Source organism: Anas platyrhynchos, chromosome 8 (genome assembly GCF_047663525.1).
Source record: "Anas platyrhynchos isolate ZD024472 breed Pekin duck chromosome 8, IASCAAS_PekinDuck_T2T, whole genome shotgun sequence".
Taxonomy (NCBI): domain Eukaryota; kingdom Metazoa; phylum Chordata; class Aves; order Anseriformes; family Anatidae; genus Anas; species Anas platyrhynchos.
In genome coordinates this window covers 12,743,173-12,770,094 of record NC_092594.1, presented here as the reverse complement: position 1 = coordinate 12,770,094, position 26,922 = coordinate 12,743,173, and the positions used below count along the sequence as shown (strand labels likewise).

The 26,922-nt window shown below is 37.1% G+C and overlaps 1 protein-coding gene across 5 annotated transcripts in view; it reads left to right on the top strand.

Moving 5' to 3' along the window:
* The window catches only part of VAV3 (vav guanine nucleotide exchange factor 3), a 182,576-nt gene extending 167,110 nt beyond the window's left edge, over positions 1-15,466 (top strand). For all 5 annotated transcript variants that reach the window (XM_072041523.1, XM_038182697.2, XM_027463277.3 and 2 more), the window contains 3 exons: positions 1,119-1,248; positions 10,932-11,083; positions 12,912-15,466. In XM_072041523.1, coding sequence (XP_071897624.1) covers positions 1,119-1,248; positions 10,932-11,083; positions 12,912-12,953 — 324 coding nt within the window. In that variant the 3' untranslated portion in view covers positions 12,954-15,466. The remainder of the gene's footprint in view (positions 1-1,118; positions 1,249-10,931; positions 11,084-12,911) is intronic.
* The last annotated feature ends 11,456 nt before the right edge of the window (positions 15,467-26,922 follow it).

Genomic DNA, 26,922 nt, shown 5'->3' with positions numbered 1-26,922 from the left:
TTTTTGAACTGTAAGGAATTGATTGAATACAGTACAATTTCCTTATTTTGACCCAAGTTTGGCTTGGTCAACTCTTGATTTTAGAAATCTAAATGTAAGAATGGAATGATTGAGGGAGTTAGTGGTAGGAGTGAAGGGTTTGCAGTAAATACACTGCTTTGCGATTGCATTTCTGAAGAGTGAAATCTCACAGTTGAAGTAACATTAATCAAATTAAATATGTTTGCTTATAATTGTCTGGTACTTCTAATCTTATTCCAGGCTCCTAGTACAAACTGTATGATATTGTCATTATTAGAACTGATTCAAATCTAAGCCAGTGACAGGGGTTGAAGGTTGCAAAGAAAGAACATGAGTTGTCAGTATTTTGATGGGTGCTGCCTTCTTTAGAAACTTCAGTAATTTATCTCCTTGGTTACATAAACTATGTGATCCAATTCAATGTGTATATGAAAAAATTTGGAAGTTTTTGGATTGGGCCCAAGGAAAATGTGAAATGCTATTTTTTTTTTTTTTTTTTTTTTTTTTTTAATGCAATGTACACTACGAAGGAAAAATAATAATGGCAGAACCTTGAAACTTTCATATATGGTCCATGTATCTGCACATCAAGTTGTTGTCTTATAGGCAAACCTTACATGCCTGTTTGGGGTCTTTGTGCTTATAAATTCATTTGTGGATGACTACCACATATTGCAAAAGAAATTTGGGAAAACAGACGGTTGCCATTATATACTTAATGAACATTGCCTTCAGCCTGACTGCAGAGTAGCAAATACATGCTCAGCATGGCTCAAAGGAGCAGTAAGTGTTGACTCTTGACTATAAAATTCTATAAAAAAAAAAAAGCATATATGTATCATTTGAGTGAAAAATAAGCGTTCACTGTATAAATGTGTTCCTTACGCCAGGGTAAGGATTAAATGACACGTTATTGAATGAGTTGAAGTATAAAATGAACCAATATTTAGGATGCTTGATTTTTATAATATATGTGCTCTGTGGGATGTTGTATATACAAGTAACCTTATTTTATAAAACTGACATTGACTGTGCACCAGAATCTTGAAAAGGATGTGATTTCAGTTTCCAATGACGTTGTTTTTCCTTTCTGGAAGGAACTTGTAGAGTACTATAAGCACCACTCTCTCAAAGAAGGCTTTCGAAGTCTGGATACTACTCTTCAGTTTCCATATAAAGAACCTGAAAACTCATCGGGTCAAAGGAGTAGCAGAACAGGTGGCAACTGTAAGTATTTTAAATTTAAGTACTATTTTCTATCATAAATATTACAAGGGAAAGGTACCCTAAATATCTTCATTTTCCATTTTTGACATATAACCAATTAATATGGTAATGCCTTTAGTTAGGATTTTTTTTAAGCTAAGCAGATTCAGATCTGTCAAGAGGTTTATAAACATGTCTAGCAAGTTTGTCTTGCTGCCAAACATTAAATCTCCTTGATATTCAAAAATCTATTAGGAATTCTGGTGAGAGAATAAATCACATCCTGCCTATTTTTTTCAGATATTTGCTGAAGTGTTAATAAGTATCTGTGACAATTTCTAATCCTTACAAAAGGATTTAAATAAATCAGTCTTGTAGTGCAGCTGTATGAACTAGGATCTCAATAACACCACAAATTTTGTAGATAAACCTACCCCTATTAGATTGACCGTATCATAATTACTTTTATGCTTTCCCTTTAACCTTAGATGTTTATTTACAGGCCTGTGTGCTTCTAAAAGTAAATGAACTACTGTACAATGTAAATAGCAATTAAAAAGTTTTGAAATTTAGAAGTAAATTTAAGAGATTTACAATGCACATGGTATCCTTTTTTCTAACACATTACATCTTAAGTGGAAGCTGGCTTGATTCCTAGAACACATGCAAGTTCAGTGTTAATGATAAAAATTACCACATGGCCCACCTCTGGAAAATATATACCATTTCTGTCAAAGAGCAAATATTGCAGTTCTGCAGACAGTGGCTGTAGCTTTGTACTGTACTATATAATACCAGAGAAATAAGAATTGATGGTGATTTTAACAATACAAAGACTCTTGTGAAAGACCATAGAGTCCAGTCTAGTCTTAGTAATGATGAAGCTGGTGGAATTATTTTCATCTGCTGTGTTTGTAAGCTTTTGTTTACTTGCTTGCTTCTCTCTGTTCCATAACATTTCTGTAGCTTCAGAGATTTTCTTCCTCCCCTAATTAAAGTGAAGATAATTTAGGATAGGTAATTGTAAGAAACCATTGTGTCTCTGTGCATTTCATTTACTCTGTCTCTGTATCCTAATTCCTCTTTATTCCTTTTGTTTCTGTTTTCTTTCACTGCTTCCCAGGAGTTCTGTCTGTTTTCTCCCCGCTGTGCTGTGTCTCAGTATATATCTGTTCTTGGTGGATTTCTGTCCCATTTTTTTCTCCCTTTACCTTGTGATCTCTGTTGCTTTTCTCTTCCTCTTGCCATCCCCTGTGCTTTCTTCATCCATTCCTGCCTCATAGCATTGAGGCTTAAATTGTTGAGACAATAAGCCTTGTCTGGTTTTGTTTGCATTTGGTTGGTTGTTACTGAATGTGAGCAAAACCAGGTTTTCTTCCCTTTCTTAGACCAGTTAGCGTATATCTATAATCTATATTGTCCACCAACCTACTACTCTGTTGGAGCATGAGCTCAATTGTTTCATGCTTCACAGGATTCAATGGAAATGAACGTGGGATACTCTCATTTTAGTCAAGGGGATGAAAAAGTGCATCTCTGCTACAGTAAATTTCAGCCATTTAATATTACAGAGCGTACTGATGAGGAAAGGCAGGTTTTCTCTTAAGCCAAACTGACCAAAAAACTCTCAGTTCTCAGACTTGTGTAAAACCTAATAGATGTCCACGGTTCTCTAGCCTACCTAGATTTACTCTGAATGACACTTCAATTAATGGATTTGACAGTTTTCTTTTAAGTGTCAGCATGTCCCTGTAAATTTTTCTTAAAGCAAAATTTCCCTGATTAGCAGCCCATCTGTGAGTCATGTTGCTCAGTTTTACAACTGTCCTGTTAGTTTTTACGAAGCTGATATTAAAACAACCATGTATTGAGGCTGTGTGAACCCTGCAGGACTGAAGTTGAAAAGCTGTTGATAAACTTTGGGATGCAGTTTTGTTTAAGGAAGGAAACAAGTCATAGGGCAGCAGTTGGACATTAGGGTTCGCTTTGTTTTGGCCCTGAGTGTCAACCTCCACACGGCTGTTTTCTTTGACCTCTTTCCATCTAATTGCAATGCAAAAAAACCCCTAGCTGTTGAAAGTGAGAGAGGGGCACTTTCACATTTTTTGGATGTGTAATTACTCAATATTATACTTAACACATTTTAACAAGCATGAAGTTGAAGCTAATGAATGCCATGGACTTCCTTGGCTTGAAGCTGAATTCAAGTGGGTTTTGGACTACACTATTCACGTGACAGTGTATCTGGGTGTTTTAATGAGGACATGTTTTGAAAAGGCATCAGCTTATTCAAAGCAGCTGGTCTTTAGCATGTATAATTGACAGAATAAGTGGGAAAGTATTTCTGAAAAATATCAGATAAAGTACTGTAGGCTTTGGAGAAGTTGTATCATTTTCTGCAGATAAAGTCTTTGAGCTGTCCTGAAGCTGAATGGCCATAACAAATTAACTTCGCTTTCCAGAACAATGTGAGAAAGGATTGAATTTATTTTTGGTAATTGTCAAGTTTTTACTTGCTCACTGAAGGAAAGAATCAAGTGGCATTTCAGTTTATTTGTAATTTCTCATATGAATCCTAACAAATAACTTTGTAACATCATATATTTTCAAGGAATTTGCTTTTCCTTTTAGAATCTTTTTTCAGAATCTTTGTTCTTAAAAAAAAAAAAAAAAAAAAAGTTTTCATTTTGTGGAAACAGCTAATTTTGCTTCGCATTTTAATTAGAAGTTCTTCTGGTCTTAGATAAGTCATCCACTCTATTCTGATACTTAATGCACACTTTTAATGTGGTTGTAAAAGCTGTTAGACATTTCCTTTTCTCAGTATAGAAATTCAAGTTAATTAAGATGACTTTTAATTTTTCAGTTCCAGGCTTTTCTAGGTGTAGTATGATCATTTGTGTGTTTTGTTTTTTTCTCTATGCAGAAATGTTAATTCTTGCATTAGGTTTGAGGAGTGATCAACCTTTTAATGAAACGAAGGCAAACATGGAAAAGAACAGTTGACATTCCTTCTGCTAAAAGAGTTCTTGGCATTTTATTCTAATCTGCTGATGCAGAGCACAACTGAGAAATCTGTATCGTTGTGAAACTTTGTTTTAAATGTACCTAAATTATGATGCCAAATATTGAATGACTGTTTTTATCAACTGTAGACTAGGAAGGATGTACGTTAATTACATCATTGTATGTGCATTAAATGTGTAAATGTGACATCTGTTGACAAAGTAAAGTAAAACAAGTGTCCTTAGACCATACATGAAGGCCAACACCAAAACTTTTACCAGTGACATCTAGGAAAAGACTGGTTATCTGTAGAAGTCTTATAGGAGTTCCTTGCCCACACAGGTTTAGTGGACTAGAATTGTGCAAAAAATCAAACTGTCAGTTATATCACAGGGAAAAGTTCTGAAATATGAAGATGTGTATGGACAGGAAAGGACCAGCTACCCCCCGCCCTGTGTAGTATCTAGTGTGTAGTAATGTGATAGTTTTGCTGTGTCATGACGCTACTGTAGCAATAAGGCAGTTATCCTGAAGAATGGATGCACTGCTTGAGCAAAGTTGTCTTTTTGGTTTGCATAATGCATTTCCACGCAGAGTTGTCACCTGGGGTTACTGGGTCCAGTATAAAGATGTTCCTCAGATAACCTCGTGCGTTCTCAGATAATCCATTTAGTTTTAGAGGCAGAGAAAGGTTTGTTACTGTGAATGATCAGAAGGCAGTTTTTTAGTGTGCAAGAGGCCCTGGGGTATGTTTCTTTTGTATTTATTACTTTCAGGTACTAACCCATAGATTATGTACATGAAAATATATTTTAAATATTGGGTGTTATTTAAAGGCTAGACTATTTATCCAGTTGAGGACAGACTTTCCAAGTGCACAGCTGGGAGCAAATATCTCAACTTATTTAGGTTTTGCATGTTATATGATGATAGGGATCTGCATTGCTTCTTCAAAGGAGTGACAAAATGAGAGAACAGGGCAACAAAATATAGTTCCACTTGTGGCCATTTAACTCCATTTCAACTAGTTCTGCATTTAAAAATATGGTGATAGGACATCCTGGGTTTGTTGGCAGTAGTGCAAATACATCTGTGATGTTCACCCGTGGAAGCTGTTACAGTGAGTAGGGATGGTTTGCTGGTTCAAACTTAGGCCTGTTTCGTTTGCTTGGGGGTTTTCACCCAAGTATGGGAGAACTGCAAAAATGAGAAACCCTGTTTGGTCCTTAGACAGTACCATTGAGGAATTGCTATTGATCTTAATTGTTATCAGGGCAAAAGGCTTATTTTTTTTTTCCACGTGCATATTATTTAGACCCCATTTCAACTGTTGCATTGACTATATTCCTACTTAAGGGCATGTGACTCTAGTCTTTTTGGGCTCAGGAGGAATTCTTTTATATGTATGAGTGTCTGCTTTTGTACTCTCACGAAGTGGGGCACAAAAAAATAAAAAGAAAAAAGTTATATTTGCAAGAGTCTGCAGTTTTAATTTGCTTCTCTGAAACCCTGAATGAGTGTCTCCTTTCTACCTTATTCTTTGAAAAATGCAATTGTTAAAAATTAAATCATAGATCCAAATTTTCTAGTTATTATAGTCAATTTCCTTCCAGACATCCTTAGTAGGGAACCTTAGTTTCCTTATTATCAATGAATTATATAGTTAAAAAGCTATTATTTAAATCTTGTGCCAATATTTCAATGTTCTTTTGCTTGTCTCTTTTTCTCTTTCTTTCTCTAAGCCCCCTCTTTGTTCTGTGGGTTTTCTTTTGTAACTCCTCCAGACTACAGCTTTGTTCCCCCTTCCTCCACTCCTTTCTGGTCAGGTACTGCTTTACTGCTTTTATATTCTGAATTTGTTTCTGTTTATTTCTGTGTGTCATGCGAGGGAAGGGACGAATTTAATGTTTTAGTTCTTCCGAGTCCAAAACCAGCGTTATTGCATTTTATTCCTGAAGTGAAACAAAAATCAAACTCTTAAACTTTTGAAAAAGTGTATGTTACAGTAAAGGAGTTTGAATAGCTGTTGCAAAGCTCACTAGTTGCACCAGACTCAATCAATGAATCAATGAATTGACTATTAATTTGCTGTGTAACTGTGGCATTTATAAATTTTGTATTTTAATGTGTTGGTTCAGTTGCACAAGTTTAAAAATTTCAGTGTGTGTAGGTAAATAATATTTTCGTCCCATCCCTGCAGCAAATCGTACTGCAGAAATGTTTTAGAGCATAGTAGTCTTTTTTTGTAGAAAGTGTTTTCTTTAAATTCTGCGTTAACACGGCTATTAATTTTATCCATCTGTTTCCAAATATTGTTTTCTTGATTCTTATTTAACCTTCTTCGGCTTTAAGAAATGCAAACATTTTAAAATGAGAGTGCATAGAAATGCTTGAATTAGTAGTAGTAGCAGCACTAGTCTCAATTAATGTACCAGAGCAATTATGACCTGTTCTGGTCTCTACGACACAGTCTTCAAAGATGTGAACTGAACTGCTGGACAATTTGAACGGGATTTTGCTAGTGGGAAGGTAAATGCCTTTGAGGAACATCCAGCAGGAGGTACTTATATAATGTAGCAGCATTCGCTCTCATTCCGTGTACTGCCTTCCGTGTGCACGGGACAGAGGGACTGCGAGGCTCTCCAAACCAGGACCGAGGCCAGCTCTGGCACTGGGAAAGGGAGGTGGCTGCCATGCACGAATCCAGATGCAGTTGTAATCATAGTCTGGCTAGAAGATGTGAATCGGTGTGTTTTATTTCTGTCCCTCCAAGGTGGTCTAAATTGCTTAGGGCTCTGAGGAGGATTCTCAAGGTGCTCTGTAGTTTCTAGAGGGAAGCCCAAGTAGGTGGCAGCTCAGGAGTTAGAATGGTTAGTGTGTTTAGTTGCGTTGGCAGTGCCGCCAGCGAGCCCTCCATTGATTCATGCCAGGCTCTTCAGTCACAGTGTCCTTTGCTGCTTTGAATGTTTTGGCTCTCAGGCTCACTGTTCTTTGAGTTCGTTTCTTCAGTTCCTATCTGTAAGGATGTGTCCTTATATTATAGTTCTTTTTGGAGGACAGATACTTACTCCCTTGCAGTAGTCACAGCATTGACTGAGAATACAGGCTGTAAGGCACTCTTCCAGTTAACATTTATTTACGTAAAGGGACACATCTGTAGAAAAGATGAATAAAAAGCTGTTTTGGCAGAGCTGTTTATCCTATGGTCATAATATTCAGCTAGAATGTCTGAAGCTCTTGAGTCCTATTTTAGTCACAAACACAAAGGAGTTAAGTTTTGGTACTTTATTGCAGGTGAGTACTTTGAGCATGTGGCAGTCACCTTCAGGGCCAGGATAAAAGATGACCTGTCTCTCCTTCAGTTGCATGATACTTAATCATAAAGGCACTCTTACTGGGTCTGTGTTCCATGGAGTGGGGGGGAAGTCATGAATTGGCCCACAATGACAGACCAGCAATCAAGAAATCAAGGCTCGGGGTTACTCTGAGCCTATCACACAGTCCTGTATATTCCCACATATGATTTCAACAAATAATAATATTTCTTTTTTCCCCTATGAAAAACTACTTGTTTGGAAAATTCATAAATAACTAAAAATAAGTAAGGATTCCATGTCTTGTATATCACAATGTGCTTCATGAAGTATTTCTTTACACAAGTGCGGAGTAATAAGGGACAACACTAAGCAGTAATTCTTAATTTAAGCTTACATGTATATACCTGTTTGAGTGGTATTTCATGATTTGATAGGCTACAATACTTTGTTCTTAGTTATGCTCTTAAAATACGCAAAAAAAAAAAAAAGCTTACATTAAATAAATACTTTTTTTAAATAATATATATTTTTTTTTCCAAAAATGTATCTTCAGAACTGTCCTACTTCTGCTGAGATGTGGAAGTTGGTAACACACAAGAAGAGTTTAGCTGGCTGTTGAGCAGTACTGGAGGTGCTGCCCATGCCTGCATAATAGAGCTGAGGTTTGGTTAAACAGTTCACGAAAATGTACATGGCTTCAAGGTGCGTGGAAGCTAATTAGAGCAACCCTTGGGTGCTATGGCAGTGACCCTTGCGGAATTTAAGCACAGGCAGAAATGTGAGCTAATCCCATGGAGCCTCTTCTGTTTGCATCCTAGTGGCTTCAACGTTGGACCAAGCTAGTATTAAAATTTGTTGGCAGCCCATCTATCTCATTGTCAGTGTGAAACTTGTCCAGTATGCTCCAGTGTGAGGCAAAGCTGACTGCATTTCCCTGTCTTCTCTTTCTGTTGTCTGAAGGGAAGGCTGGATTAAGCAAAACTGTATTTTTCCCTTTTACAGATGTACCTTTTATTCACTTTCCTTGGATTTCTCCAGTCTGTTTTATATTCATTCTCCCAGTATCTCCTTCCTAATATACGTGGTCTTTTTTTATTACTCCTTCCTTGATAGTTTTGTTTTTTTCTTGGTATTTCTTTTTTTTTTTTTTCTTCACATTCTCCTGTTGGGCCCTTTCTTTCCATCAATCTCTGCTGCTAATCCTTTCTCTCCTTCCTTATTCTCCCTGTACCCCCTTCCTGTACCTACTTCTGTACCTGACTCAGTGTTTCTACTCTTTCCAATCCATATGGGCGTCCTTTCTGCATGCTGTCTTCTCTCAGGATTTACCCAGGGACAGCTTGGATTGGGATTTCAGGACTGGTATCTCTGTTCAAGTTTTTTGTGACTGTCACCAGAGAGATGGGGTTAATAGTTTTCCAAAAGAAACACTGGGAATTCTCCTGTATTCCCTAATTGACTGGCTTCCTTTCATATATTTCCTGTAAGAAACATCTGTTATTTGAAAATCTAGATATTGGATTCTAAATTAATCTAAATTCTGCTACTTCCTGTCTCAAGGCTTTTGATTTTTCTTGCTTTTGTCATGTTTTCCTCGCTGGAGTCACAACTTGAAAAAGAATTTTCCTCCTCCTTCTCCCCACATCTGCCCTACTTTATTTTTCTATCCTAGTTCTTCTTGGTATTTTCCCTCTTCGTTATTTGTCCACGCATTTCTTCCATCTGTCATTTTTTCCTTCTGTGTTTTCCCAAATTTGTTCATCTTTGCCTCGTGTTACCTTCTTTCTTGCCCATTTTCCTCCTTTCTAGAACATGTAGTGATACGCCGTTGCCCAGAATCACTCCCTGCTTCTGCAAATCTGACAGTGATATTGCTGCGCTTGTAAATGGTTACCGACACTACAACCAGTAGCTCCTTTCTTATTTCCCTTTTCAAAACAATTTCTGCCTGTGCTGTGCTCTTTCCCTGCAAAATTGATTACTGAAATCCTGGTAAGATATAGACATAATATTGATGTCAGGATCTAAACAAATAATGTCTACAGCTGACTTGCATAGAGGGGAAAAAGTATGTTTGAGCTTTAACACACCTAATATATGGCCTAGATTTTTATGATAGCTTCATGCTGTAAACATGAGCACTGTGAGAACTAGATTCTTACTGGTATTTCCTGAGGACAATTGGGAAATTCTAAGAAATTGGAAAAGGTTCTGAGGGGGAAAAACCATGATTTTATGTATAGTATAATGAAGTCATCCCTCGTGACTATACAAAAAATTGTTTTGAAATCTTTTCAGATGGAAGCTGGCTTGTGCATATAAATTTCTACCTACAAAGGTGTGCAGTGGAAAACTGCAAAATAAAAGGCATTAATATATCTGTGTGTGTGTTTTTTATATATCAATCCTTTGGCCAAATATTCAAATTTTGAAGTGTGAGAGTAGTAGATGTTTTTTCTAGGCTGATCATTATCTCCTAGCTGCCTCTGAGGAGGTTGAGGGGTTATTAGGACATTCTACAAGAGGGTAAAGATTTTGGCGGAGGATGTCTTCAGATGAGATTTTTTTTCCCTACGTTTGTTACTTTAAAATATTCTACAACTCTTTGTTGCTTAAAATATCTGTGCTTGACATTGGCAAAATCCTTACATACTGATGTAGATTGAATATTGTGGGTAATAATTTCACTGAAACTTTGGAAATTTTTTAAAAGCGTTGTTTTGTTGTTGAGAGATTTGTAGAGCAGATTCACTGGTGATTTACAGAATAAAGTCCTGAAAAGAGTGAGAATATATTAGCTGGTGTTCATGCAGGTTGTAACAAATGATCTATACAAATTTGCTGTGGACACTCTAATTTTTTTTCTCATGCTGATGTTAACTTCCAATTTGATGTGCATTAATATTTAACTGGGGAATTGTTTCTGAAGGAACAGCACCTTATTCTGTTTTGCTTCATTAGAGGGGTAAATGTAAACCAACGGTAGCTGCTAATAATTCATTTGGAAAGAAACTAGTGACCAGTAAAATATGTTGATGCATGTAACTGGCAGCAAGTTTTATTATGAAACACAAAAATACAATAATTTCAAATGTATTTAGCAATTTGGGGGATGAAAGTTATTTTCTTACGGTTTATTAAATTTGATTTTTTTCTAATAATAGCGAACTATAACAAATCATTAATCCCTTCAACTTTTACCATTCACCTACAATGAAACCTTCTTGATATCTTTAGTGCAGATGCTTTCATATTTCCGTAAAGTTAATGTCAGTGTATGTTTTCATGAAATCATGGTCTTATATTTTACAGTAATGTTATTTACCTTATTTAGCTGTCAATTAACAAATTCTAATAATACCAACTTCTGTTTTGTTTCAGTGTTAAGCCCAAAGGTGATAGGCATTGCCATAGCCAGGTATGACTTCTGTGCAAGAGACATGAGAGAGCTGTCCTTATTGAAAGGGGACGTTGTAAAAATTTATACAAAGATGAGTGCGAATGGCTGGTGGAGAGGTGAAGTAAATGGAAGGGTATGTTGTTTTTGTCTTATTTGTCTTATTTGTGTTGCCTTCACTGTGGGTGATTTTGTAAAAAGGTGTGTTCCTATATTGTTGCACCTTGTGTATTTAAGAGACAAAAAAAGGTTTGCATGTTCTCATCTGCTTCATAGTAGCCAGGCAGCACTCCTGCCAGCTAGCTTTCCCAGCATCTATATTAATTGGTTATTTAATGTAACCTGCCAGGCTGAATATTTGGACAAGATTATATGGTTGGAAAATAACCAGGATTAATAGTACAGCTACTGCTGACTTATCTTGAAATGTTGCACATGAATTTGGGGGAGGGGAGGTCAGAACCTCAGGATCTCTTTGAGTTCCTGGTGCTGGGAGTCTGGTTTGCAGTTTCGTGCAGGAGGATTGCCACTTCTTTACTAGACTATAATGCTGTGGAATCAGCCATGGATTTTTAAGAGGCTTCTGCTTTTGATCTCTTAAAAAGAAAAAAAAAAAAAAAGTTCCGATTAAAAAAAAGTTCCGATTAAGTGGTGTATACATTCTAGTAGTGTTTTTTACAAAGTCACTTCATGCTGCACTCTGAGACTTGCCTGGCTTTGAATGTATGGAAATAAGGTTTCAGTTCTGACCTACAAAGACTATATTGTTTCAATCTTATTGTATTGCTCCTTAATGCATATTAGTCAGGAGAATTCAGGGCTGCCGTTTACTTGTCTAAAGAGCTGAGATGCAAGGTCAAGGAATGCCTTTTTTCTCTCCTGTTTTATAAGTGGACTGGAGGAAAGCGGACTGTATGGACACTGGAAATGAAAGTTGCAAGTCCAGTAGAAGATGAGGGAGCATAAGTCCAGATGTAGTGCTTTAAGCAATTTAGAGATTTTTTTTTTAAATGTATGTGGAACTGGTTATGATCTTAAAGTGAAAACAGGCAAAAAGAAATAAGGAAGAGGAAGTGATCACTCCATATCCTTAATATGTCAAAGAAAATGGAGCATCCCATTCCAAAGTGGCTACCTGCTTCCTAAAAGACACCCTGTTGTACACTAGAATTCCTTCTGATGGCTTTCACAGCCCGGCCTTGAGATTATAAGATCTAAGATCACTGCTGTAGATACTTTGGTAATGTAGTCTCAAAAAATGCTTATGCAATCACTTGTTCCAGTTGTGTTCTAGGTTTGGTTTTGAGGTCTTTCACCAGTGTTAAATTAACTTAAGAATAAAGTCTGAATGAAAAAACGAAGCGAATAGATAAGACAATAATACGACATTGCTTCTCTGTGTGTCTAATATAATCCTTATTTGACACATCATTAATTTCAGAATAGAGATAACTTTGTAAGTTATGAAGTGTAAAACAGTGATCTCTGCCTTCCGGTTCTGTTTAATCTAAAAGTCCCATTGTCAGCAGCGGGACCCAACTCCATGTAATGCAATGGAATCGGTCGCTATTTCCTTTGTAAGGTGATTCTCTGGACCTGGCCAAAGCCTGTGAAATACTTAACTTCCCATCTGCATGTTCTAAAGGTAGCAGCATCCTGTCTATAGTAAAAGCTACTTCTGCTCCTGACTTTTCTAGCTGTTCTTTTCCTAAATGCATAGACCTACAATTTGGGCAAAGGTGTTTTTTTCTTTTTTTTTTTCTTCAAGTGAGGAGGCATTTAGTCTTGAAATCATCATATCTATAAGTTACTCTTTTAAAATTATTTTAGAATAATCAATCTAACTGTGGCAGGTCAGTCATGTTTAACTTTGTATTGTTATTCTTATATTTACTGAACAGATCCATTCTTTTACCTAGTTTGGCTATTAAAAAATGTATTTTGTTGTGCTTTTTTCTTTTTAGGTGGGCTGGTTTCCATCTACTTATGTTGAAGAGGACGAATGAATTAAATTTTCCTCTGCTGACCAGCAATTTCAGGGATTGTAAAATTTAATAACTTTAAAGTGTTACTGGTCTTGTTAAGTATTTAAGCAGCAGCGTTTTTGTCTGTCTGAACCTTCCATTCTTAATGTTGGGATTTATAATGAAATTTGTGCTGACAGAACATTACCTTGCCCAGAGCTGTGCAAGAAACAACCTGACACTTTGCCATCACTGGGGATCAGTACAAAGTCCAACCTTCGCCTTCCCAGAAGATCTCTGGAAAACAAATTTCTTTATTCTTATTTCTCCCTGTAGTACACCATGAATACTAGCTATGGCTGAATACTAGGTCTTTAGACCTTTAGAATAATAGACTTTAATAAGTCTATTTTCTTCTAGCTAACATCTGTGATGATGGTACAAGGAGATGAAGGCTTACTGTTCCTTATCGCTGCATGCAGAAAACAGAGTTCAGTCATTCCAGTAGGCATAGACTTGTCTTGAAACATCAAACTACCTTACTTATCACCTTCTAAACAGTTTTACACTCAAAAGCAAAAACAAAACAAAACAAAACCAAAAAAACACCTGAAGGAAACAAATGTAGTGAATATGAATAGCATTCATGCATATATAATTATAACTGAATTCTTTGAGGCCCTGCCTAAATGTTCTAACAATTTGTTTAAAGAGAGCATTTTAAAAAGGTGTATTGACAAGGTGTTGCCGTTGAAAAATCAATGAAGCTGGAATTCTGGAATCTGTCTTATTCCAGCTGTTTTGTGTGTTTTTCATTTAAGCAGCTGACCGTAAAAGTGCAACCGACAAGATTCATTTTAAAGTTCTGAGCATTAGCATTAAATATTGTAGTGCAAGAGCCTGTAGCAGGATATACTGATGCAAGATGATTTTACTTTTCAAGAACAAAATTGTTTGTCTTAACATCATGGTTGATTCAGTTAAACTTTTTGATGCTTCCAACTATGAATGTTTTTTTCATGGTTAGACAGGAGCTTCTATTCCTAATTAGGAGATGGAGATGGACACCTTTTGTGCTCTTCCATGGTAACGCAGAGAGGACTCGCAGAGTAGTGTGCCTGTTCCTCTCTTGTCCCCTAGGATGTTAATGGCAAGGCAACGAGTGGTCTTGTTGTGGTATTGTGAATATTCCCCCATGTATACAGATCAGGTAGCTTGAAACATCAGGTTTCAAAGTGGTGTCTACCCCTTGGGTGAGGCAGTAATTTGAGGTATTTGTAGTGTTAGAACGGCTGTAAATTAAAAGAAGTGTGGGTGATGCCTTCAGATGTGCAATTTCTAATGTTTACGTAATTTCTAACCCAGTTTGAAAACTTCCGAGAAAGTAAAGCTCTTAAATGTGGTTTTCTTCTAAGACCAATTTGTCTAATCAAGGAAGTGAATTCATTCTGTTCCACATTCTCTTCGTTTTTCCCTGTCCCCTTCTCACACAGGCATCGTGCAATTAGTGTGCACTGCACAATTGAACACTGCAAGTTTTCCCTCTGTACAAGCAGCATCGTGTCCACTGTCCATCCACAGAACAGAATCCGTGCTAGTATGCGCTTTAGATTCCTGGGCTGCCCCCAGTGTTCTCTGCTTCTTTCTGGCCTCCTTCTGGCCATCATGAAGAACCAAGCACAGCACAAAGGATGACAGAAATCCCCTCCTCTCTGCAACCATCTAATCCATGTGCTACACCTAGCATACACTGCTGTGACCAGGTGTAAGTGAGGATCTGCAAATTAGAAATCTTCCACTTGTGAGATTCAGCCTTGCCGATGAAACTCTGCTCTTAACTTTTCAAGGATTTACCTCAAAATTATGTAAACTGTGATTATGTTAATTACTTGATGGAACAATTCAGAGCATTTGTAAATATGTACATTGTGCACAAACCATTTTGTAAATTATCTGTACAGCAGTGTAGTCTAGGGTATACTCTTTGATCATGTTTTGCCACACAGTTTTATTGTCTGTTGTGAGCCTGATTCTATATTCCTTAAGTAGACAAAACTGATCTTTCACAGTTTTGTCTGCTCAAAGGGTAGAGGAATACGCTCTAGATCTGTGAAGTGTTCAGTGCTTTGCTGTTCTATAGTCCTGAGAAGAGGCAATTTAATTCAGTGAGTTAAAAAATATATCAGTCATTTTTGACAGCTTGGTTTTAGAATTATTTTGAGTAGTCTCTTCATCCTAAAGTTGCTGTAAAGCTTCTAAGCAATTCGTGAATCCAGTAATCGGCCTAGGAGAAGAATGAAAGCCATAGCTCAACTTACTTTTGTGGCATAAATCTACACATTGTCTGTGTTTAATGCCCTGTGTTAATTGAGTTAATGCTGCAACTTAAACTGTATTTTGAGTACCAAAGACTTCCTAAATACTCTGGAGTGTCTCTTTCATGTGCTGCTTTTGCTTGTATGGAGGTTTTGTTGTCATGCAACGATGGAGTTACAGTACTTTGTAATATTTTGTAAATATGTTAAATATAATAAACTGGTTAATTTTTTGTTTAATGTTATGTGTCAAAATATGTAGTTGGCTAGTATGAAGGTTGCTCTTGGTTTGTCGAACTTCTTCCTTATTGTGAGTGAAGGCTGATAATGTTTTGGTTTCTCAGATCTGTATAATCCCTGTTTGACTATAAGACGGAGGTTTTTGGGAGCTTTTTGTAGTTGGAATAATTTGTCTTTTGCCACATCCAGGCAAGTGGTGGTTTTTGTTTGTGTGTTAGTTCTAGAGAACACCATGCAATCAGTCATATACTTCTGATCTTATCTGTCGAAGATGATAACTTGTAGTCTTTGGGGAAAAAAATGGTTGTAAAAAGTTTCCTTTTTATGTCGTGTTTCATAGGAGTGTCCTTCCTTGTCCACCTTCTGCTTCGTCTCTTTGTCATATGTAAATTAACGTACAAATTCAGGTTGAATTGAGCTGAAATCTCAAAATACAGTATGTCTAATTTCATGGGCTACCTGATAGTGTTTTCATGGAGTAACCCATTTATACATTTTTTACAATGTAGAATTCATTATTAATATGTTTATAAAAATATTTCTGGACAGGTGAATTAATTCAGCAAGGTCAGTGATGATACAATTGCAGTGTTGTTTCATTGTGTCACTTCTATTTTCCAGTGGCAAAGTTTTTCTTGTGGAACTACCCTTCTAACAGATAATTATTAAACTTAATGAGGCATTTACACGTCTGTACAGATGTAAGGCATAATTTTCCTGTCAGCCGTGAACATACCAGATAACGAAGAGACACACCTAATGTGAGATGCAAAAATGTTTCTCAATTAAATTCTGTTGTTAACAGTATCACACTCAGTCACAGATGTTCTCCTTCCCCTTTTATGTGAGAAGAGATATGTGTCCTCTGATGGGTGAGAAATTGAGAAAGCAGTGAGTACTGTAATTAGGGCATAAGAACCACCTGTGGCTGGGTTTCTGAATAATTTCTTCAGTTTTAAGGCTTGGAGACCTATTTGAAAATCTCAGCTTGAAAAACAACAACAAAGAAATAACGCACACACGAAAGACTGGAACAATGAAAATTATGCCTGCCAGAACACCTTTCTCCTCTGCCTCATAGGCAAACTAGATACTCTGTGAAGGAGAAGATAAGGTTGATTCTAAAGGTTTTAATAGCTCATAGGAATAAGAAAGATATGCTGTCTATAAAGAGATGGGCTTGTTTATACAGAATATCCAGCTGTGCACCCAGGCTTTGTTCTGTTGACTTTGATGTTCAGTACAAAAATGCTCGTTTCTAATTCACAATCAATATTTCCAACACTTTAGGAAAAGAAGCTGCAACTACAGGTACAATTTACACACTAATGCTGTCAATGCAGATTCACCAAGTGTACTGACGCTGCTAGAATCATAGAATATCCAGAGGTAGAAGGGACCCGCAAGGATCGTGGAGTCCAACTCCTGGCTCTGCTTCCAACTGAGCTGCTGAGAGCTTCACGTTGCCACTTTCTTTGGAATTCAGATTCTTCTGTTCATAGAGCACTGCTGCTTCTACTTGAGCAAAAGAGTGAACACTGAAAGCTGATTTTGTAATACAGGATTCAAACAGTCTTACTTTCATCTCTAACATGGTGGTGATCATCATGAAACAGGTAAAATCTTGTCAGCCAGGTTACACCAGTTGTAGCACCCTAGGAGCTCTTATGAAAATAGCTATGTCTAAGCCAGACCCAGTGTAGCAGGTATAAAAGTAAAATAATAGGTAAAACAGGAGATGCTGTGTATATGTAGAATCGATGGTACTTCAGCAAGCCACAACAGTATCTTTTCATCAGATTCAGTGAGGGCCATCGCTGATGCACAGTGTTGAATCTTTGAATCTATACATTTCAGAGAAAGAAGTTAATACATGTCCTAGCCTTTCCTCAAACAAGTAATAGAATTTTAGCTTTAACCTATGTGGGGGAAGGGTAATTTTGAGTAATTTTGACTTCATAAAGCTGTGGGATGAGATGTTAATGGTACGTACTTCTTCACAAAGTGCTGAAGTGTATGATGCATATATAATTAGATAATAGAAGGTATAGAAAGGATTAAGCATCAGAAATTGACTGCAGAAGGGTGATTCATTGCATTAGCTTAGCAACTTCCTTTTCAAGAACAAAGAATCATTTGTTTTCATAGCAAATGAGATTTGAGTTTCTAATTTAGTTTTATAATTTCTGATCTGCAGTAGTTTATTCTGTCCATTCATTATAAGGATCTCTACTGCTTTACGTGACAGTGAAGTTAGATTTTAATTAGTCACCTGTAACATTGGAGCTACTGGTGACTTTTTCTGTGTTACAGTTTATCTGGTAATGTGCTTTTCAGAAAACATGCAAGTTCATTTAAAAATGTTGCAATCTGACCTTAAGCATATAGTTACAACAAATGGCAGGTTTGGAGGTGGCTGTTGGCCAAGGGGCGTGAGGCTGTTTTGTTTCTTTCAATACTCTTTTTTTATTATTATTTTTTTTAATAGGGTAAAATGTGTGGCTTTAGGAAGAACAGAAATAGAGAAGATCAGAGAACAAGATGTAGAAAGTTGATACCATACCATATGTGCTAGAAACAGCCTGCTACTAAATTCTTATAAACGATTTCTCAAAGTATTAAATATTTAATGTTAGCATTGGATTGAAAAGAAATTCATCAATGCTTTTGTATTGAAAAACTTTGCTAATGCAGTAGAGGGATCGAGCACACTTGGACTTGGTCCCAGTCATACTAGAGAACTCTATAAATTTGTCTTCAATTAGTTTTATTTTTTCCCAAAGCAATTAAAAGGCTTCCTCAAGGAGATGCAATATTGTTCCTAGGATTCAAATTCTTACTCATGCATAAGGCTAATGGAAAAATGTATAATTGAAGGAACATTTTCCTTAGTAATTTGACAATCTGTATCCTGGTAGCTTGTCAGCTGTTTGTAAAGGGTAATGTGGCAGGAAGCCCCAGTAAGTTGCTAGATAATGTAAAAACAGCTTCCTTACCTGTTCTCCTAGAAATTTGTCTTTTTGAATCTTGAATTTATTTTTCCCCTTCCTGTCAAGTGTTATTTAAAGCAGGTGACATAGAAAGCCATTTAGCTGAACACAGTTTGAACACGGGGCTGGAGCTTTCTCTCCTTCCTGTTCCTTTGGTTTCCTACTGCTTAAGATGGACTTCAGGTGGCTGTAAGGAAGGTACAGGAAACCTTTTGTTTTAGTGCAAGAGAAGAGAATACCAGGCCCAGAGGAATCTGTAGGCCTGTTTTATTCACTTGACTTGGTGTTTCTGAATCTAGCTTCATTAAACTTGAGTTGTGATGGATGAGAGATTGGCCTCCTTGGAACTGTGCGTACTGTCATGTTCTGGGTGTGGCTTTTTGGTGTCATCAAATTTGGGTGGTTTGGCTGAAAGAATGCTTGGATGTGCTTCTGCACTCTGAAAGGGAGGTACTAGTTCATGTGCCCATATGTTGTTTGTCATCAGGAATATTAATGTGGAGAGAAGAAAAACATAGGTAGATCAGAAAAACAATCATGCCTGATTTTTTTTGTGTAACGTTTTTATTGTAGAGGGTGTGTGGGATATTCATTACCTAATATATCAACTGTTAATATTCCCAAGGATAATTCCAACTGGAGGATGTAGTAGCGGGATTTCTATTCTTACTTTAAAAAGAAGTATTGATTGTTTTTAAAATTGCTTAGCAAAGAAAGCATATCCAGTTGGATCAGGTAGACACAGGAACCTACTGCTCTCTGAATCAGTACATCATCACGACCTTTTCCAGATAGTGAGTGTGGAATATCAAGCTCCAGAACAAAACCTAGATAGTTTTTCAGTCTTTGCAACTTTCATTCACACTGAAGGGGAATGTTCACTTTTTTTCCAAACGTTGTCATGAATGTGGGAACACAGGCTTAGTCTTTGTGTCACTGGGAAGAAACAGAATTTGATTTACAACTTCTCAGATTATACAGGACTTAAAAAGACCAGCTGCACAAAAGCCTTTTTATATTGGATCGTTGGGGGGATGCCAGTAAGCATACGTACAAGTACACAAAGGATTTATATGGAAAATATTTCCAATCACATTATCTCTTTTGCCTCTTACCCCAAAGAGTTGTACAGCTTTAGGAAAAACAAACAGCTTCCAGTGGTAACGGTTCCCTGCTTGCACATTCTTGAGTCTCTGAGGGTCGCAGTCTATTTTTACTACATTAGGATTTATCTTGTGCTCAGGGATGTCTATTTGAAAGGTGACCTTCCCCCAGCAAACAAATTCTTACAAACAAATGCTACCTTGTCTTGTCTAGAGCATACAAATATTTGCAGGTGATGTTCTGCAAGCATAGGTTGCGAATGGGCTGGAGGATAGGGTTGTAACACAAAGAAATTGGTTATATAAAAAAAAAGATGCAATTAAATTAACATCTACGAAGTTACATTTACAGGTGGACTGAATGCTGTACAGCAGTTCAGGCTGGGGATCTTCTGGTTAAGCTGCAGTAGTGCATTAATGGGTTGAGGGAGAAAAGGAAAAGTGACTGATGGAGAGAACAAAAGTTACAGGATTGTACTGTGAAGAAGGTAAATGCTGTCTTGGTCTATAATAATGAGAATATCTTCTATAAAATGCTCATTTCTGGAAAGGTTTGTGCTGGAGTACTCAGTCCAGTTTTGGGCACTAAACTTGATGTAAGGTAAAGCTCATAGAAAACATTCCTGAAGAGACTGACAAGGGAGGGTGAAGAAATGAGCTGTTTGATGGAGTTACAGAAGAGCAGGCTAAGGGTGGTGGCGGTAATATTGTTCAAGTGAAAGGCTTTGCTTACCGTAATGAGACTAAGCACACTCAGTGTAAATAGTACCAGGGGGAAAACAAACAAACAAAAACAAACAAAAAACTTGAACTGCAGCAAGGAGATGTAGACTTCAGCGAAGTTTCCCAAATACCAAGCTGCCCGGATTTGAAATTTTCTGGGGAAATTGTGGAACCTCCATCATTAGAAGTTTCTGAAGTATGGTTAGCTAAGCAATCGGGGATAATATATAGATATCTAGACATAAATGTGGAAGTGGTGTTGGAACTAGGTGATCTGTAAGGTCCCTTCCAACCCAAACTGTTCTGTGGTTCTGTATGTAGTCTGTGGTTCTATATGTAGTTAAAGATGCTAAAGATACTGACCACATGTTTCCTTGGAGCTCCTGCTGTACTACCTTTCTGTAATTGCCTTTCAGCTGTACAATGCTTCAATCAACTTGGTGTTTGCCAAAAAAACCTGCAGAGATGTTAAGCCAGCATAGAGAGGAAAAGATCTATGACAGGTAATAAGCTGAACATCCAGTTTAGAGCTAGCAGGTCGCTCAATATACGCAGAGTTTGAATCTTCACAAATTGAAACAATTTCTCAAGAGGTGCAACTGGATCATATTTAGCTCAAGGAGCAGTATAAAACTGGTGTAAAAAAAAAAAAAAAAGAAAGTCTTTGGTTAACAGTAGGAAGGCAGAGCTTAAACAACATTATTTCCATTTATAAGTTTATTTTTGAATGTACTGTTCCTGCAGCATATGCAGTGTTGTCAAAATCAAAACTTTTTTCTTAGATATGCATTTATTTCAGGGATGGTTAATAGTGAAGGCGTCTCAGGTACCATGTCTTTCTACTCAATTCCAAACAAAAAAATACAAGATTTGAGAAGAAGGCAATTTTGCTTCCAACATCTTCACCTCAAATCAACAGAAAATGTGCTTTTATAAAACAAAAAGGTGAGTTTGTTCTTGTGCTGAATTTGTATACGTACCGTAATACTACAGCTTGTCCATAAGAGAGCAATAAACCAGCTATCAGCATGATTGGAATCTTTTAAAATGTGAAAGGATTGAATACTAGTGCTAAAATTAATTCTACCTGGTGACTAAACACATCATCTTTTTTGACTTTATAGATTAGTAACAACTAAGTATTAGCTTTTGGCATGGCATCTTTTCTCTGTGTTTTAACTATGCATACACGGGTACAATGGTTTATCTCCTAAACACATTTGAATTGAGTCTCAGTTTTTGGATTGTCATAAATATTTGGTAGTTATCAATGAAATAAATCAACAAGCACAGAAAAGAAATATGGTCCGAAAAGAATGCATCTATTCAGTAAGATTTAAACAAGGCATCTTCTCTTTCTGTTTCTTCATCAGGAGTGCCCTGTGAAGAGCAAGAAGCTTTATTTGAATGTCACTGCGTGTACAGTTCTAATTACTGTTAGAATTCAGAAAAAAAAAAAAGTAGTAAATTATTGTTAACTAATAATTAATAGACCATGCGATGTATGGCTGGATGAAATGACAATGATTAACCTGTGATATAAGTGAAGGTGCATGTGGAGTAACTGGCACGTGATGTGTGTCCATATTTCCTAGTGTCATTGGAGTTTGATCTGTGTCTGTTCTCCAAATCCACAGCGTGTTCTCGGCTTGTGCTTAGATTTCTGCACAATGGCTGTTGTGTACTGAGCCATGTAGTGGCTGAAACCTCTTGTCATTGTGGCTGCATATTTTGGAGAAGGTGTTGATGGGTCCTTGTGTAGCTTTATCCTGCCTTCAGAGAGTTGGCAAAATGTCAGCATTTGGTCTACTGATGTTTTAACTTAACAGAGTTTTTAGAATTTATTAAAAATTATCTAGACACTGATTACAGCAGTATCTGTTTGATAAGACCATCTTCAGATTCAAATATACATACAGGATGTTCTTTTCTTTCTGTTCCTTGTACTTAGCCATGCTTTGGAACCTTGCTTCTCTTAGGAGAACAAAAAGGAGTAAAAAATAGTGTATTTCCTTGGTGCAGCCACTAAAATTACAAAGGGTATACAGAGCTGTCTGTTTGCCAGTCCAAGCATTGGTTTTATCTTCAGAATCTGAGGTTTTTGGTGAATACTTGGTTAAAAAAATCCACCCTTTTAAATCCCATTTGTGACTTTCTTCTCTACTTGCATTCCTTCCTTCTTTGTTTCCTTTCTATCGCTCCCTCTCCTCTGTGCACATGAGCAGAAGAGACCACTCAACTCCTCATACCTGTTTCAGGAGGCACTAACTGGAGGAGAGAGGTCTTTGCCAGCCTGTATTAAGTTTTCACAAGGAGTTACCTTGCCTTTGGGTAGTGGTTTCTTATTATACTTACTTAGTGGTGCAAGGAACATTTAACTGCCTTTTTTTTTTTTTTTTTTTTTGTATAGCTAGTGTGAAAAGTGCTTAGTAGAGCATTAACTTCAACTTGCTGGAGTATACATATTAAAGCAGCTACAAACACTTTCCAGTACAGTAACACAGCAGTGTGTGTGTGCATGTATAAAAAAAAACAAAACTAAAAGAAGCTCTATGGAACACAGGTAGGATTGAATTCAGTGGCAAAACGCACACTTGATCAGGTACGGTTAAAATTCCATCTTTTTTTCTTATTTTAAAATTGAGCATTTCCTGTAGACATGGATTTTAATTAACTTATTTATTTATTTATTGGAAATCATGTTCTATTCTGAATATTTTGATGAGAACAGAACTCTAAAGAGGATCACCTAGTCAATAGAAGCATTTTGTTACAAAAGAGCTTACAGAGCCATCTCTTTTATTTTATTTTTATTTTTGTGGGGTTTGGAGGGAGTTTTCTACAAGAGGGAACTGAGTGCTCATTTTAACAATATTCTATTAAGTAACGGAATTTTCCAGAGATTTTATATTATTTCAAAATATTTTGTACAGTTCTGCTTAGGTAATCTATTGTGCCTCTGATTACAACAGCTTGTTATGAAGAGGGGGAAAACCCAAACTGAGATACCTTTTAAATTTTATCAGGTTACTTTCAAGGTAAGAATTCGCCAATATACTTTGTAGCACATAAAGCTAGGATCCTGTAATATTTGCCTTAACCTTCTGTGATGGAAAACATGTCTTAAGCACAGGCCATGGTGATGTGGAATATAGTCAACTTCCTCTGAATCAGCTCAAGCTTGACCAGAACTGAGAAGTTCTGTTTTACCATGGACCTTTCATTGTCAAAAGGACACAGAGAAGTACAAACTGAAGCCAGATGGATCAGTTGAGATGCAAGTTCTTGAGAATTACTCAGCTGCTTGAGTTTTAGCAGTGGTGGTGCCTGCAGACATGTCTTAGTGTAAGTCAGTTATCTGGTAATCACATATAAATAATTGTCCAGAAAGTTACATTACATCTTAAGCAAACTGATCTTCAGTGCACAGGGAGGAACACGTTAGCATCACATATTTGAAAGTTGAGGTTAAAGATAAACCAAAATTTGCACAAAAGCCTCAACCTAAATTACTTCTGTGGGAGTTAAGCATTCCTGTGCTTGGGCCTAAAAGCTATGGTAATCCTAGAGCATCAGAAATAAATTAGAACAACAAAAAAAATGCCCAAGATCTATTGCTTGTACCCAGTTCTTTGTTCCATTAAGGGAAATGTTTGAGAACAACTTTTTTGAAATTTGAATGGCTGATATTTTGAGAAAACTCTTTATGTTGAAGAATCTGCTGAAAACAGTTTGAGAGGCATCGTTTGCTTCCTCCCTGCTTAGTTTGACTTTGCTGGGATTTGTGATTCCAACAGTAAATGCAGAGAAAGCCCAGGCTTTTACATTCGCTGGGTTCAGCTACAAATGAGCCACAGGGCAGGAAATATGTTAGCTGAAAATGGACTGCTCTGTCTCACTGTTCTTAAGACTGAGAAACTAATGTCATGCTTACTAAACATGTTAGTAGTATGATTTTTAAAAATTCTCCTATCTGCTTTTGAAATAATAAAAGATAGTCAAAAACTGTCTTACATGACAAAACTGACAAAGCCAAGAGTTTCAAATTAAGTTCACACCTCAGTCTAGACATAGTAAGATGAAAAAACATTCAGTGGCCAGTACTAAAGAGCTGTAAGTCTGTTCATAGGAAAGTTAGGCAGTAACCAGGTGAACAGAAGTATGAAACTTGATGGTTGAAATCTACAGAAGTCTATTTGCTGACTTGAATGGAAGCAGGAATTCATTATGATACTACAGTTACTGTAGTCTGAGACTTGATGATGTTCATTTTTAAAGATAATAAACATTGTGGGGTGCTTATAATTTATGGGTTTTACAGAAATGGTGAACAGGGACTGTCTAAATCCCATGGACAAGAAAGAAAACTGTAAACTATTCAGAGCTGTTCAACTTTTGGCTAGTGTGAGTGGGACTGTTGAAGGGCAGATTATTTTTGCTGTAGTGGCAAAACCCTTTTGACCAGGGAATGCTGCTCATTGCAGTGCTTTGGACCAGTGAGTGCTCACTGGTTAGTAGTTAGTCATTACGAGCTAGATAAGCTTTCATATTTTTTGAATTCTGTATATATTTATATATATCAAGTAGGTATAAAGAAAGGGAAAAATAGTGGAAAGCTGCCTGAATAGTAAATAGTCATATTTTTCACATTTTATCCTACCATTATCTTCCCCTTTGGAGCTGTTGAAAAGCATGAGTTCTTTTGTGTTGTTCATATCTTCAGACTTGGAAAGTTTCTTACCTGACAAAGAAGGCGGCGTAGTGGCTCCTTACGTGATGTGAACTGTTGATTTGTTAAGCTTGCTTGCTTTGAGGCATGCTGGTGTGTTGCACTGGAGTTGGGTGACTTTACAGACGCTGCTCACAGCAGCTCTGAGTCGCTGTAAACAGCCAGTATTTTGTGCCTGACTTTACATACAAATCAATAATCTTTTTGCAGCTGAAGAGATAGTGTAATTTCTAATATAACTAAGCAAGCAGTAGCATGAAGATATTATTGCCAAAAAAAAAAAAAAAAAAAGGTGCTAGAACTAAACAAATGGTTTTATTGATTCTCCCAGGGTTAATTAAAATTTCAAAGAATCCCCACCCAGCCTCTTTCTGTGGCCTTGTGAATTATCAATACTGTGTAGGAATGATTTCCTTATTAGTTTTTGATATTTTAAGAGCAAGTAACATCAGACTTAAGGATATATTCTGCTATATTTATACTGGGAAAACAATATACTTGTAAGAAGGAGATTACTCTCCTAAGGGATCTTTCCTTTTTTTCCTTTTCCTTCTTTTTCTCAAGCAAAGAATGTTTGTGAAGGGTAGGTGAGGGCTGTGTGTGCGAGAAAAACGTTATGTGTGGATAACCATGACAAAGCAGTGGACCTGAATGACAGAATATTTTGGAGCCTTGGTAGAAAGCAAAGTGATATTTTAAATTCACTTCAAGGAAAGAAAAAAACAAAACAAAAACACAAACACTTAAGATTCCACCTCCTGCAATACAAGTTGTAGTTGATCAATAAGTGCTTAGGTTAGTGAGTTGTGAGGAGCTGCTGTAGTATTGGCTAGTGCAAGGATCTTCTGACTTGGTTACCCACATGGTTGGCAATGATTAGTGGCCAGTATAAAAAGAATAATCCCAAAGTCTGGACTGCCTGGCAGCACAGATACGTGGGCAAAACCCACTCTGATTTGCCTCTGTTATTCCTCAGAGGGAGACAAGGACTGCAACCAGTGCATTTGAAGGTAGGAAATCAAACACTGCTATGTTATAAATGTATGCTGGGAGACGTTTTAAGTCTGTTAGCTTGTTAGTGCAGTCCTATAGAGACAGGATTCAGGGGAAGCTTTTAATCAATATTCTAATCGTTGTGGTGGGAAAAGCTGCTAGCCAGAGAAGCAGAGATCCCTGCAAGGACTGAGGAGAGAAGAGATTAGTTCACGGGCACCCTACAGGGTACAGCCTAAACTTGCACTGGAAGGAAAGAAGACATTTTTAAAAGAATGACGTTCTTTGCCATATAATTCTAGCATACGATGTCCCCTTAGGAAATGCAAGTCAAGTGTACCAATAAATGAAAGAGGAAAATGCCATGGAAGGCAGTAAATCAAAAAGTAATTGATTGGAATATTTAGTGAGCTTAATTTATAATGCGGAAAGTGTGACAATAGCATACTGCAGAAGGCTGAGGTCTGGAAGGAGAGATGTGCAGTGCTTACTCTTCAGCCCTCTACGTCACTTTCCAGAAAGGGTGTGCCGGAGCAGCAGAGCAGCTGATGCTGGAGGATGTGGCCTTCATCCTCATTTAAGTACACTGTATGGCTTCAGCGTTTTCAATAGCTTGAGAGTTGAAAATTAGTGTAAAACTGAAGAATTTGGGCATTAAACCTTAGGTTAGGTGGAAATGGGAATCAGAATCACGGAATTTCTAGGTTGGAAGAGACCTCCAAGATCACCCGGTCCAACCTCTGACCTAACACTAACCAGTCCTCCACTAAACCATGTCACTAAGCTCCACACCTAAACATCTTTTGAAGACCTCCAGGGATGGTGACTCCACCACTTCTCTGGGTAGCTCATTCCAATGCCTCACAACTCTTTCTGTAAAGAAGTTTTTCCTAACATCCAACCTAACTCCCTAGAAGC